Raw genomic sequence first — 12625 nt, 5'->3', positions numbered from 1 at the left:
TTTATTAAATATGCTGCTGCTGATGATCGAATCTGAGTCAGGTGATTTTTTTAAGTGGCTTGCGATAGGTACTTGCGTCACGGCCCGCCAACACTGCATTGCCGTAAAGCCCGCAAACCACCCTTCATACAGCTACGGCGCTATAAAAACGAGCGCGGCAAGAACACAGCAGCAGCATCCTTTTCCTTCTCTCGTGGAGAGGAGGAGAGGATAAACGGGTCTCTGTCCAAGACACACTGGTCGCCCGAGTGTGCGCGTAAAGTTAACAAATACGGGAGTGCACGTAAACACAGCAACGCAACGACAGGCGGCGCGCCATAAGTGGAAACACGGAGTGATGCAACGCAGCGCCTACCCCCCCCCCCCCCCTCCTGCCCCTTATTATTTTTTTTTTCGCCTCGCGCTGTGACTCAATCGGCACGAAGAACCGTCATCTTGGCTTGGTTTTCCGCTCAAGGTGTTTCAGGCCGTGTCTAAAAGGAAAGGAGGGAAGTCCGCCGGTACACGAGGAGCGGAGGGCGGCAGCGTTGGGCAACACGTTGTCTACACAGCAAACATTTGGAAGCGGGATTCCGCTGACGACGAACCTTCGTGTCGGCGGGCCTATTTTAAAATGTGCAGCGGGCGAGACGCGCCCAGCCGACGCGTTCTAGGCATGGCGGTTGCACGAAACCAAGAGGTTGCAAGAGGGGCTGCACGGGCGTGCCCTCGACTCCTGTGACGGACAGCCGTGCGGGCAACGTCCGCGTTGGCAGGACAGCATGCGTCGCCGCCCTTATTTTCGGCGCGACAAGTTGTAGCAGGAGCGAGCAGCTTTACCGAGATCACTGTTATTTCAGCGAATGTAAACTACGCGTGCTTAAAGTTCTCAGAGTTATTTTCATTCATGACGTTTTTATGTGTAACAAAAAATTAGGCCTCGAAAATATTCGACACATTTGCGAGAGCGGCTCCTAGTTTTGTCGTGTAGGGTGGTAATATTGGCGGCAACCACCGGGTGCGTCTTCGTCGTTCACGAATTCGGCGGCTCGGAACACAAGACGCGTTCCTGCCTGCCGTTGTTGAAAATGGGGCCGGTCATCGAGAGTTCTTGCTTGGATTCGTCGTTGTCTATAGCTGGAAGGACGATCTTTCGGACCGCCTCCTGTCTCGAAGCCTTCTTGGTGCTTTTCTTTGCTTCTGCAATCACTTTCCCCCGCGCAGGGTAGTGGACCTGTCTGCTTTCCCTTTTCGCTCTCTCACTTGCTTCTTGGTAAAACGTTGCACACAGCCCCTCGCTTAGGTCATCCCGGTAGAAGATTTGCTAAGGTGGCAACCCTGTCGTGTTTGCGCCTATGTTTCTGCGTATGCTTGAGTCCCCTGTAAGCATTTCCGCCGCCATTTCCGGGCGACGCGTTATCACGCTCCCATTCTCCTTGTCCTGCGAAGCACCGCCTTCCTGGCGGCTTCGCCGTCACTAAATGTTGATGAGCATAATATGTTTCTTTCGTAAAGCAAGTCAAGACATTTTCTTCTAAAGGTCGCTCGATCGCACGGTGTTTTGACGCACATTAGCGTATAACCAAATGATCTCGCAATGTCATCGTTTCCATCAACGCTTCCGGTACTGTAATAATGCCTTAACGGCGTTACATGTGCGCCAGGAACGGTGACCTCAGCCGCCATTATTCGATCAAAAGTAATATTGCAATGTGGTGACACACACTTGTGGGTGCCATTTCTCTCGCAGGACTTTGTGGACCATGTAAGGATGCCTCGAAACAACTTCAACGTTGAACGGCTTTCGTGAGGCCGCGTTAGAACGTGAATGCATGCACTCACTAAGATAGTTCACTTTTAAAGGTTACCTGGTGCCGCCGATGGCGCACTCAAATGATTCTGTTACGTCCTCTTCCCAACGTTTACAATGTGGTTTGGACAGTTCGAGTGCGTTTCAGAGGGCTCAACAATTTTCACACGATGCTATAAGCTGCAAAGTTTATATTCCTCAATAACACCCTTGGTATGGTGTAACGCCGATATTTTGATAGGTCATCTATTGTACTGGTTAATGAACAGTGACGTTCTCCAATTTTTTAGAGTGAGGACTTCGCAGCCCCAGTGACCACATTTCGATGGAAACGCATTCAGTGATCGAAAATAATATACATCCTTCCACAATATCCTCATTTATGGCTTGTGTATTGAGTTACAATCAATCAATCAATCAATCAATCAATCAATCAATCAATCAATCAATCGATCGATCGATCGATCGGTTGGTCGATCGGTCACCTCTTCTTAATAGATTACCTTCCGTTCTTGCAATCCCACTTCCCGACAAGCCTGTCCTAGCCACTACCTAGACATATAGCCCCTCCGGACAGCTATCACCGTCGCATAAAATCACTTTATAAAGGAAATACAACAATATCACTGAAGTGCTGGTATCAACAAACACTGGTAAACAAACAAAGCATAACCACTGTTTCTCTTGGTCGGTCTTATACATTTCTGTTCTGCGAAATGGACTCATCTGCCCTGTTGCTCCGTGATTCTCAGGCACGATAAGACGCCTGCCTCCAAGGCCGCTGCGCTTCTGGGCCCAGCTTCATCCCGGCCTTGAGGGGTGGTTCGCATGGGCCATTAATTTCAAATTACGAGGTCCCTTCTGTCATTTGGAGCGGTTCCACAAAAGCAGGACCTTGAGACAAATACTCGTTCTTGATAGGTGCACTGTGGCGTATGCTGAGCAGCAGCGGCCAAGTCGGTCATTTGCTGCGTACTGGATAACGCGCCTTTTATCTTTGTTTCTTAGATGAGCTTGACGCAGCTGTAATTACGCACAGTCCAACGGGGTTCGTTGTCCATCGTTCTACCGCCACTTCTTTTATTATACTTCGTCCTTTCCTTCATTCGGTATGCTTTCAGACTGAAAGGGTTGAGTAGCGAGATAAAGGGCCACTTTTGTATCTTTTAGGGCTAATTCCGCTCAGTGTGCTGTTCAGCTAACCCGCTGTGGTGGCGGCCTGGCTTTGGCGTTGCGCTGCTAAGCCCGAGGATGCGGGATGAAATTCCGGTCGCAGTGGCCTCATTCAGACGGGATCAAAATGAAAAACGCCCGTGACTTGGATTTAGATGCACGTTAAAGAACCCCAGGTGGTCAAAATAAATCTGGAGTTCCCCACTACGGCTTGCCTCATAATCAATTTGGCAAGAAGGACCCAAATTTCTTTTTTTTTAATTCACCTTCGGACTGGTGGAAAATTATTTGGCCAAGAATGAGAAAAAGTTATTTTTCTTTATTTTTTCTTTTTAGGTTTACGTCAATAGTATTGTTCACGGGTTCTAAATGGCTCACACGATTCGACGATATTTTCGTTCACGCAACTTCTTTCGCGCGAGACGTCACAACTCCTGCCGATGGAGCCGTGCAGCAAAAATGTGTTGCAACTGCATGAAACTTTTTTACTCTAAGAGTCAAAATAAGCCACAAGCTTTACCTCGTATTCCGCAAAAGGGTCGCCATACAGAAAGGGATAATTGTGTACTTTGAGCCCTGCGTTCTGCACGAGTTGAAACAGTGCCTTGCTATTATGACTATCAAGCAGCCACCGACGATCCAGTGTTGTGACGAGGGCTGCTCTTCAAAGTAAACAGGAACAGGTTACTTTTGAACAAGAACCGGTGGTTCATATCCGCGCTGAACATTGGAAGTTCAGCTAAACTGCAAACCATTTATTGTGGCGGATGTCCCGTATTTTTTGTAATGCTGTTGTGATTATGATGACGGCTCGTTGTAATATCGTGACGAAAAAACAACGCAATAGATAGGTTAAGGAAGAGAAGACAAGACTAGGCGCGGGCTACGAACACGCCGTCTATTGTGCGACCGCGATATGCTGTATACACAAAATGAAACGGAAGGGCAATAGAGGGCGTAAGAAACGAACGATAAAAACAATTTATTGTATTGTTGTACCCTCTGGTTCTCATCCATCAGCGTATATATTGTGGTCGTACTGCAGTAAACGCCTGTGTTGGTATCAAGGCATCGTCTTGTCAAGCCTTCTTGGAGCGCAGCTCTTAGGCGTGCGTTCCTGCGTTGAGCGTCGCCTTCCTCGGCGTAACCGAGCGAACAAGCGCAGTGAAGGCGGAGCGCAGCGGGGGATGAAAGACGGCGACAGCGAAGAGAGAGCGAGGAGGAGGAAAGCGGAGGAGGAGGGTATGGCGAAAGCGTGAAAAGAAAATCGTAGTTCCGCGCAAGACTGGCTCTGCGGCGACGACCGCTACGCGATAGCGCCAGAGTAGCGTACCGTCGTTTGTTCATCGATGACGCCGTGGAAAAGGCACGAGGCGAGTGCGTCCACCGATACCATATATGGAAACAAAGCGCTGCATGAGTGGAGGTCTGTCTGCGACAGCTGCTGTGAATCGCGCCCACGCGTCACCCATGCGCTGCCTCTCGCGATCTCCTGATTAGCGAGACAGTCACGCCACACTTATTTCCGTTTGCAATGTGCCGCACGAGACAGATTGTCTACGCCAGTCTTGCTACTCACAGCATTCTCTTCCTAATATAGATCATGTGCCTATATAATCATAATACAAAATATTGACAGGCGACACAAAAACACGTATAGCGATGCGCTCAAATTTCGCGTTATGGAGTATCGTAATCAGCGGTGAATCTTTTTTTTACCTGTTTATCGCACTGCCTTCCCTGGATGTACTCTGGACAGAATACACTGATTACATACTTAAAGATGTCGGAGATGCCGTTCCTTACTTCAAGAGAGAGAGAGGAAAAGTAGGGAGGTTAACCAGAATTAAGTATCCGGTTTGCTACGCCGCACGTGGGTTGGGAAAAACGGGGTTTGAAAGAACGGAGAAGTAGAGAGAGGGAAAAAAACAGCAAGTATTGTAGGCGTTAACCGAGTCCGATAGATTGCAAAAAATCAAAACAATGCTTTAATAGTCTCCTGAAAGAACATAGAGTGACGTCTATGTTGAAGGATTCTCTCTTCCGACAAAGGTCGGTCGTCGAACAAGTTGAGCACAGCGGTAAGTGAGCATCTTTGTGCACAGTACTGCGGAATCTGGCCCAGAATATGACTGGTGCATTATGACTTCACCGCAGTGGTCACGGGCTGTGGTGTCGGTCATTCCTCAGCAGAAGACGCAGACACTGTTTAATACCACGCCCAACCATTGTCTACATGCATAAAAGTTTGGGCGTGTTGGTAATTAATCGTAACATAAGCACAACGCAAAAGACGGGGACAAGATAGAAAGTCACTCAAAGCCATCGCGCGTCTTTCTATATTGTCCTCGTCTTTTGCGCTGTGCTTGTGCTAAGTAGTCTACATAAAGCGGCTCATTACTTCAAAACTCCTGCAATATGTATGTGCATTAACTTGTTTTTATATGTTTGTCTTACAGACGAGTGAAAGTAGACCGTCCAAAACAGAAACACTGGATCTCTCAAACGCTGCCTCCGCCATTAGTTCAAGAGGCAATCTTGCGAGACGAACGCCGCTCACGTAGACGGGGCGTCAGGGTGGGAGCGGATCGGCTCTGGCGCTGGAGGTGCCGGAAGGAGTCAGCAGCCATAACACAAACACGGCTTTCTCCGTTTCGGCGGAGGAAAACAAACGCGTGTTTAACGAGCGTGCATCGAACAAAGGCCGCGCCCCGTACCCGCAGGAAAGTCGAGCTAACGTCATTTGCGCGTACCCAGCTGGCCAGGCCATTTGCTTGCTTTGTGCGATCCAACGCACTCGGTCAAGGCTAGGGGTAAGCGATGGAATGCTCACGAACATTAACGCCTACAGATATAAAGAGAACGCTTGCTGAATGAAAAGCTGAGTGGGCGGCGCGATTCGCCAAAGATGAGCCCGCTACCTCGGCTTGGGTGTAAGAGAATGTGAAATAACGGAAGATGAGGAGAGGTATGATGATAATGAGGAGGATGGATACAAAAGCTATGATGGAAGTGTTATGTATTGAAAAGCAAGAATTGACTCGATCGAACAGACACGACTGGAAGAGACACTGCCTCAATCAGTTATTGTTTTGCTTACATGGTTGCCAACGGCGAGTACATATTCGGCTGGATAAAGCAGTATGGGACTACATTCACGCTATATTAATGCCAACTGGCTGTAGACTCCTCGTGTCTTGACGACTCCGCTACATTAATATCACTTTCGTCCCTAGACTAATCCTGCGTTTAATCCAAGACTTTCACGCAAGTTTTCTGGTGAGCTTGACAATCTGTTTCACCAGCGCCGCCTAAACGCTGCATACAGAAACAACATGTACCGTCTTACACTAACCATCAATATTTATTGTTATAACCATCACGCGTTGGCAACAGTGAAACATTCTTTGGCAACGTCCAGCTTGCGACCCTTTAAAAGATGCCTAATGTATAACTCTTCATGCAATAAAGAAGGAGAATGAACTTGTGTTGAACTTGTGTGGAATTGCAAGAAGACGAAATTACTTCACACAGTTGCAGTAAAAATGAACTCTATTTCCTATGTACCTCTGGAGTTAGGAATAATACTAGGTTCTATGACTTCTCATTCAAAGCAGCGTCAAGCGTTAGATTTCGTTTTATCATTCCTTCAAGACATTGACTTTATTGATAAAACTATAGATTATCATATGCACAATAATTTGTTTTAGTTTTAGATGTGACGGTCGCACATCTTCTTCTCGTTCTTATTATTTTTTATTTTTTCGTTTTCCCGCTCTCCTCCACGTCTTCATGTTACCGATCCATTGCCTATGCGGTGCAGTATGTAAGCGTTAGTGCGTACGCTGGGAGAATACTGCACTTCTAATTATATTTACCTCTATTTATCTGTCTACCATGGTTGTGTAAAACACGTACATGAGTTTGCAACCCGTGACCAGCATACCATCACTCAGGGTCCAACTCAAGCCTCGTAGACTGCAAGGTTTCTCTCCTTTATCTATAAAGAAGCACGTAAAATTCGCCTTTCGACAGTCGGTGTACTTTTCAGACAAGTTATCGCATTTCAATAAACAGACGACATCAATATTTGTGAACAGCCGCTGCTATTTAATTGTTTTACGTGTACTCGAGTTTCCCTGGTAATGCATCCAATGGACTGGTTTACACAGGGAACATTCACAGTATAGGCACGCAAACGTTGCGTCGAGCGTACTGCGCAGATTCACTGTTGCATGCCCCCAGGACAACAGCAAGTCTGTTGAAATCACAATGATTCTTCTACCGTACTTCAGAGACTTAATTATCACTTATGTCACGTAGAGAACAGGGTTCGTGTTTGTCAACACGGAGCCGACGCTATATATAAAGGACTCCCATTGACGTCACGGTAAAGGGATACGTTGATCCAGATGCACTCGCTCAAAGACCGGTGCCAAAAGCACGGGCGCGTGGTCTACCCTAATTTTCACGGCTTAGAATGGAAGTATACAATGAAAAACAAGTTTTATTCTAAGAGACTGCTCCTCAGACTGAATTAACTCTGAAAATTCACGCACTGCTTCCTCCCCCCCCCCCTATCACTTGCTTGAAATAATGCATGTTCTCACATGTCAACTTCTTTTGGGGCTTCCATTCTTTTAGTATAGGGTAACGAAATCGAAAGTGCCTCTAGCTCTCATTCTCATCCCTCTCCTTTTTGGCTTAGTCTTACTAACAAACAACACTTTTGTCTTGTCTGAGTCTCGCTTGAGCAATGTCTTTTTCGTTCAGTTTATTTATTTGCTCTAGTAATTTTGATTGCGTCATCCACTTACTAACCGTGGCAAGGGGCTAGTCTGCTGGGAAGCCAAATATGAAGCTGATAGGATAGTTGAGTGGTTTTATAGTGACACGTGTACTTCTGGAAGGCACGCGGTTAACAACAATTACCCTGGAACCTTCGACGAGTCATGTATAAAAGCCGAGGCGCTTAACCCCCAGACCAGATTTTCGACGATCGCCAACTGTGTTCGCCGCTATCGCTATGCATTGAATGCCACTTGCGTTTAGGGGCACAAGCTCGCCAAATAAAGAGTCATTTTCGTCACTCACAGTTTCGCTACTGTGTTCTTGACCGTCACTACAACGTGACATCTGGAACAGCATGACATCAGTATAATTTCACTGTGCTTAACTAAGCCATTGTTCAAAATTAACTGAAGTACTCTTTAAGCAAGTGTTCGATTATCCAGGGTCAACTCGAAGGTGGAGAGGAGAACGAAATGACTATGTCAGCGAGCCATTGGAGTTTGCTCTCTATTTTTCACCATAAGAAACGGAAGTGAAAAAGAAACGCGGTCGCCTTCAACGGCTTATTCAGGTGTTTTTCCTTACATTCTGCAATAATATCATCGACAGTTCGAGCACTGAATTCCGAATCATATGACTGGCTAAATAGCTTTAGTTACCAAATAAGTCGGGCAGAACAACACAGTACTAAATACTTGCATGTACCTGTAGCGAAAGTTGGCGTTTGGTCTCATTTGCTCAGACCCTTTCGTTTCGTCTTGAAAATCAGGACCACTTTTTGACGATTTTATTGCTTCAATTTGCTGCTGTTATTTTGAGCGTGTAAATTCTCCCGAACTGCCGTTCTTACACCGCTGTGTTGGAGTCAAGTTGCAAGCAGCAGGAATGAATTGTAGTGACGCGTTTTACGTTTTCAGTTTCACAAGTGGTTGAAAATACCGCCGTCGCACGGCTGTTTGATAATAATATCTTTTGGTAACTAGCCTGGGTTATCAAGATGGCGGGGCCAATGAATCGAACGTACAAGACAAATCCAGTGCACACCATGCAGAAGATGACAGGAACTCACGGCTGAAGTTGAGGTTGATGGAGGAGTCGACCTGTCCCTCGCGGTTCTTGGCGAAAACCTTGTAGAGACCCCCGTCCGACTCGATGACGTCATTGAGCTCCAGCGACACGTGGTACTTGCGCGGCTCGATCTCGATCACGCGGATCGCCGTGCGGTGGTCGTCGTGCAGTTGCACGTCGCCGCGGAACCAGGATATCTCGGGCCGCGGATGCGACCGCATCTGGCATTCGAATACCAGCCGGTTGCCATCGTCCTCCTCGCGAAGCGTCGGTTTGTGCAGGAAGGACGGCGCCGAAACGTCCTCTTCGTCGTCCATGGCGCCCGTGGGCTAGGGGCGCCCCTGCGACAATGAACACGACATAAGGAGCGACTTGGCGTAATGAACATCGTACACTCTGCGGCATACACAGACAGAACGGGCTAAGGGTAAATTCATCCTGCGTGCCATGCGCATTCCCACAACTACAGACCTGTGCCAGCTGCCGCCTCGTCAGACCACCATGTGCTAAGCGCACCACCCAGATACCCAGATGTTCAACTGTTTAAAGTTTTGTTCGAGCTACCTTCTCTAGAGAATGGCACGAGTGTGATGGTCGAATGAACACCAAAGGGCACGGGAAAAACAGTCATAAGACGCCATGAAGACAACCGACCTCATCACGCTAGAAAAACATTTACAAGCGTCATACATTGGATCTCTCTCTCTCTCTCTCTCACGCACGCACGCACGCACACACACACACACACACACACACACACACACACACACACACACACACACAAACACGCGCGCGCGCGCGCGCGCACGCACGCACGCACACCTTTCTCTCCCCACCTCTTCAAAATTGTCTAAGACACATTCATACCAGCAAGAATCACTCTTACGATTATCGCATAATACCTTATCATTTTCACTAATCAATATAACTGATAGTCTGCTGATTAGCTTAGTTGGCAAACGACAGTTCGGATATGAAATACGGTAACACCGACAGAACCTGTTGGTGTTGCCGTATTCTATATCCGAACTAGGGCGAAATTTACAAGAAACAGTCTCTATAGACAGAAAAAATTAAACCAATGAAAACTATCTGCAATTGCTTAGAGTAAAAGAAACTCAGGCGCGTGCATGCAAGATTCGCTGAAACAGGCTCGTCAGAGCGGGTTTCACCGCAGTAAAACCCCTAGCGGGGAAAAGCCAGCTTCATTTCCACTTACGTTTTACAGGAGAGGTACAGTTTTAGGGATATAGCTGTTATGTGCTCTTTCGGTGTTTGTAAATATCGGTGTTCGGTGTTCGTAAATAGCGATGTTATGTCCACTACGAAATCCATCGCAGACTAAAAAAATATATATGTGACATCTCTGTTATTATAGGTGTCAATGTGTCACCCGTTCGCGCCTGCCGCGAACACCGTGTGGCTATGGTGTTGCGCTGCTGAGTTCGAGGTCACTGCAGCGTCCGCGTTTAGATGGGCACGGAATCGAAATCGCTCGTGTACCGCTCCCTGGGTTGCACGTTGAGCAACCCTAGGCTGTCAAAAATTATTCCGCAGCCCCTCAGTACTGCATGCCTCATATTTACATCGTGGATTTGGCACGTAAATCCCGAGAATTTAATTATTTTCTCACTTCTTCCAAAGATAAAGCGGAAAACTTTGTTGCCGACTACAATGTCATATTCAGCCAACATAAACTTTTCAGAAGCCAACAGCGAGCTTTAATTCTTATTTTAAGTCATACTACATATTGTAAACTAAACATCACTCGGGCTCTGCATGAAAAATTAATATCATAATAGGACGTCGGCGATACCCAGCTTTCTCTACGTTTGCACTGAATAAAAAACAGGCAACAGAGATTTTGTGGGTTGTGTTTTAGGAGATCCCTCACGTCTTTCAGCAGACAGCAAATGGCGATGCGCAGAAAGAGCAAAGCTATCGCAATAACAGCATCGCACTTGATTTAAATTACCGATAATTAATGGCAGTGTTAAAATGTGTGCTTAACTAAGAGCGTTACAGAGAAACAAAGAAAACGGCCAGCGCCGTTATATGATAACGGCAAGCACAGGCGAAAAACAAAGTTCCCGCGATAACATGAACAGCTTCCGTCTGTAATACTTTAGTTGCCGTTAAAAACCATAACCTCTGACAATTTTTTTCTTAATTTTTTTAATGTTGTGAGTTTTCCTTCCACTCGAATCGTCGTTGTCGTCGTCATTGTTGTTGTTGTTGTTGTTGTTGTTGTTGTTGTTGTTGTTGTTGTTGTTGTTGTTGTTGTTGTTGTTGTTGTTGTTGTTGTTGTTGTTGTTGTTGTTGTTGCTGCCAATTGTATTGATGGACACGTACTCCACACCCCGAAGCTTATGCCGCTTGCGCCCATACAGGCACACACCAGGTGTATCCGCGCCTACAGTTTACGAGTTGTCTGCCTTGTCATTTCTTTCATCTGAATAACGTATTTCTTCCACACCAACAAACAAAATATAGCGTGTCTGAGATTCAACAGATGGCTTGACCGGACTGAGAGACCGTCTGCGACAGTGTTGAAAATTTCCATCATGTCAGTGGTGAATAAAGTTGGCTCCAATCCAATCCAATCTATTGCACATGAACTCTTGATTTTCTCTTAATATTTTCGTTTCCTTTCCGCCTGCGCAGGGTAGCCTGCAGGGCTCAGTCCTGTTAACATACACGATTTTCATTTATCGTTTTTTCTCACTCTCTTGACTGTCTCTTAATTGGATTATTTCAACTGGTATCTATGCAGTTCAATGTTGCCGATTTTCTCCCTTTTTTCGTCTGGTACCGCTTGGAGAACGTGCGGTGAAACTCGAAACGAGTCTTTAATCACCGATATCGTGAGAAGGACTTCTTTGTAACAAGTTTATTTCAAGGTTCGCAATCTTATTTGGATCTTTGAATCACAAGTTGTCAAGCACGCAAATAATAAATCAACTACACACTATTCAGCTTTCTTTCAGATGTGTGCGCCGAAATTCTGTACAGCGAAGGAACAGTACACCTCTGTTATCTAACAAGTTACCTACATATGTCGTTACGCGAAACCACTTTGTGGCAGCTATCGCATAAAAAGAAACAAGAAAAAAAAACGCTCTTCATCTGAATATGGATTACAAGCAGGGTTATCAGGTTTACATTTCTGCGCCCATAGACTTTTTATACTCGTAAAGCGGTTCCTGACACAAACCTGCACCAAGCATCTGCTGAAAGTCAATAACGCACAACGTTACTAGACTAGCTAGTCTAGTAACGTTGATAACGCACTACTACTGTTAGTGCAAATAAAGGTCTACTTTCAAAAGAACATGTCTCTAAAAAAACGTACCTAATGTCATCTGCTAGTGCTACATCGTTCGGTTGTGAGACTTCACAATTGACCGTCACGCACTTGCACTGACATGTTCGAGTTCTGCCAAGCTTTTCCTCGGGTCGTACGCCATAACGGCAGCGCCCGTCTCGGTCTGCGCGTTCACAACGCTACATTAGTTCGCAGCGGTTCTTATAGTTACATGGAGAGATGTTCATCCCACAACTGCTGCTCATAAAATTGTAAATCCACCGGTAGACACAGTGTCACGGCCAGCTCATTAATCTCGTGAAGCGGGAACACTGAGAATTCGAAGCCCAATACAGTTTACCTGTGCAATGATACGAGGGGTTTGGTGCGAGGTACATCTCAGAAAACATTATTTTTAATACTCAGGAAAGCAAGGGAAGCCAAGCACGCGTTCCAGCACGCACAAAGCAAATTCCGCAGCATGTACTGTTGAAAAAAAA

General features: G+C 46.3%; 1 protein-coding gene across 4 annotated transcripts in view; it reads right to left on the bottom strand.

Annotated features, from left to right (window-relative positions):
* Nucleotides 1-12625, bottom strand: part of bt (projectin protein bent) — a 250126-nt gene that overhangs the window by 224226 nt on the left and 13275 nt on the right. For all 4 annotated transcript variants that reach the window (XM_070525700.1, XM_070525701.1, XM_070525702.1 and 1 more), the window contains exon 2: nt 8823-9162. In XM_070525700.1, the coding sequence (XP_070381801.1) occupies nt 8823-9138 (316 nt within the window). In that variant the 5' untranslated portion in view covers nt 9139-9162. The remainder of the gene's footprint in view (nt 1-8822; nt 9163-12625) is intronic.

The sequence above is a fragment of the Dermacentor albipictus genome, chromosome 9, assembly GCF_038994185.2.
Source record: "Dermacentor albipictus isolate Rhodes 1998 colony chromosome 9, USDA_Dalb.pri_finalv2, whole genome shotgun sequence".
Lineage (NCBI taxonomy): Eukaryota > Metazoa > Arthropoda > Arachnida > Ixodida > Ixodidae > Dermacentor > Dermacentor albipictus.
The sequence above is the reverse complement of the archived record's forward strand: the minus strand, read 5'-3'. Positions and strand labels throughout refer to the sequence as shown.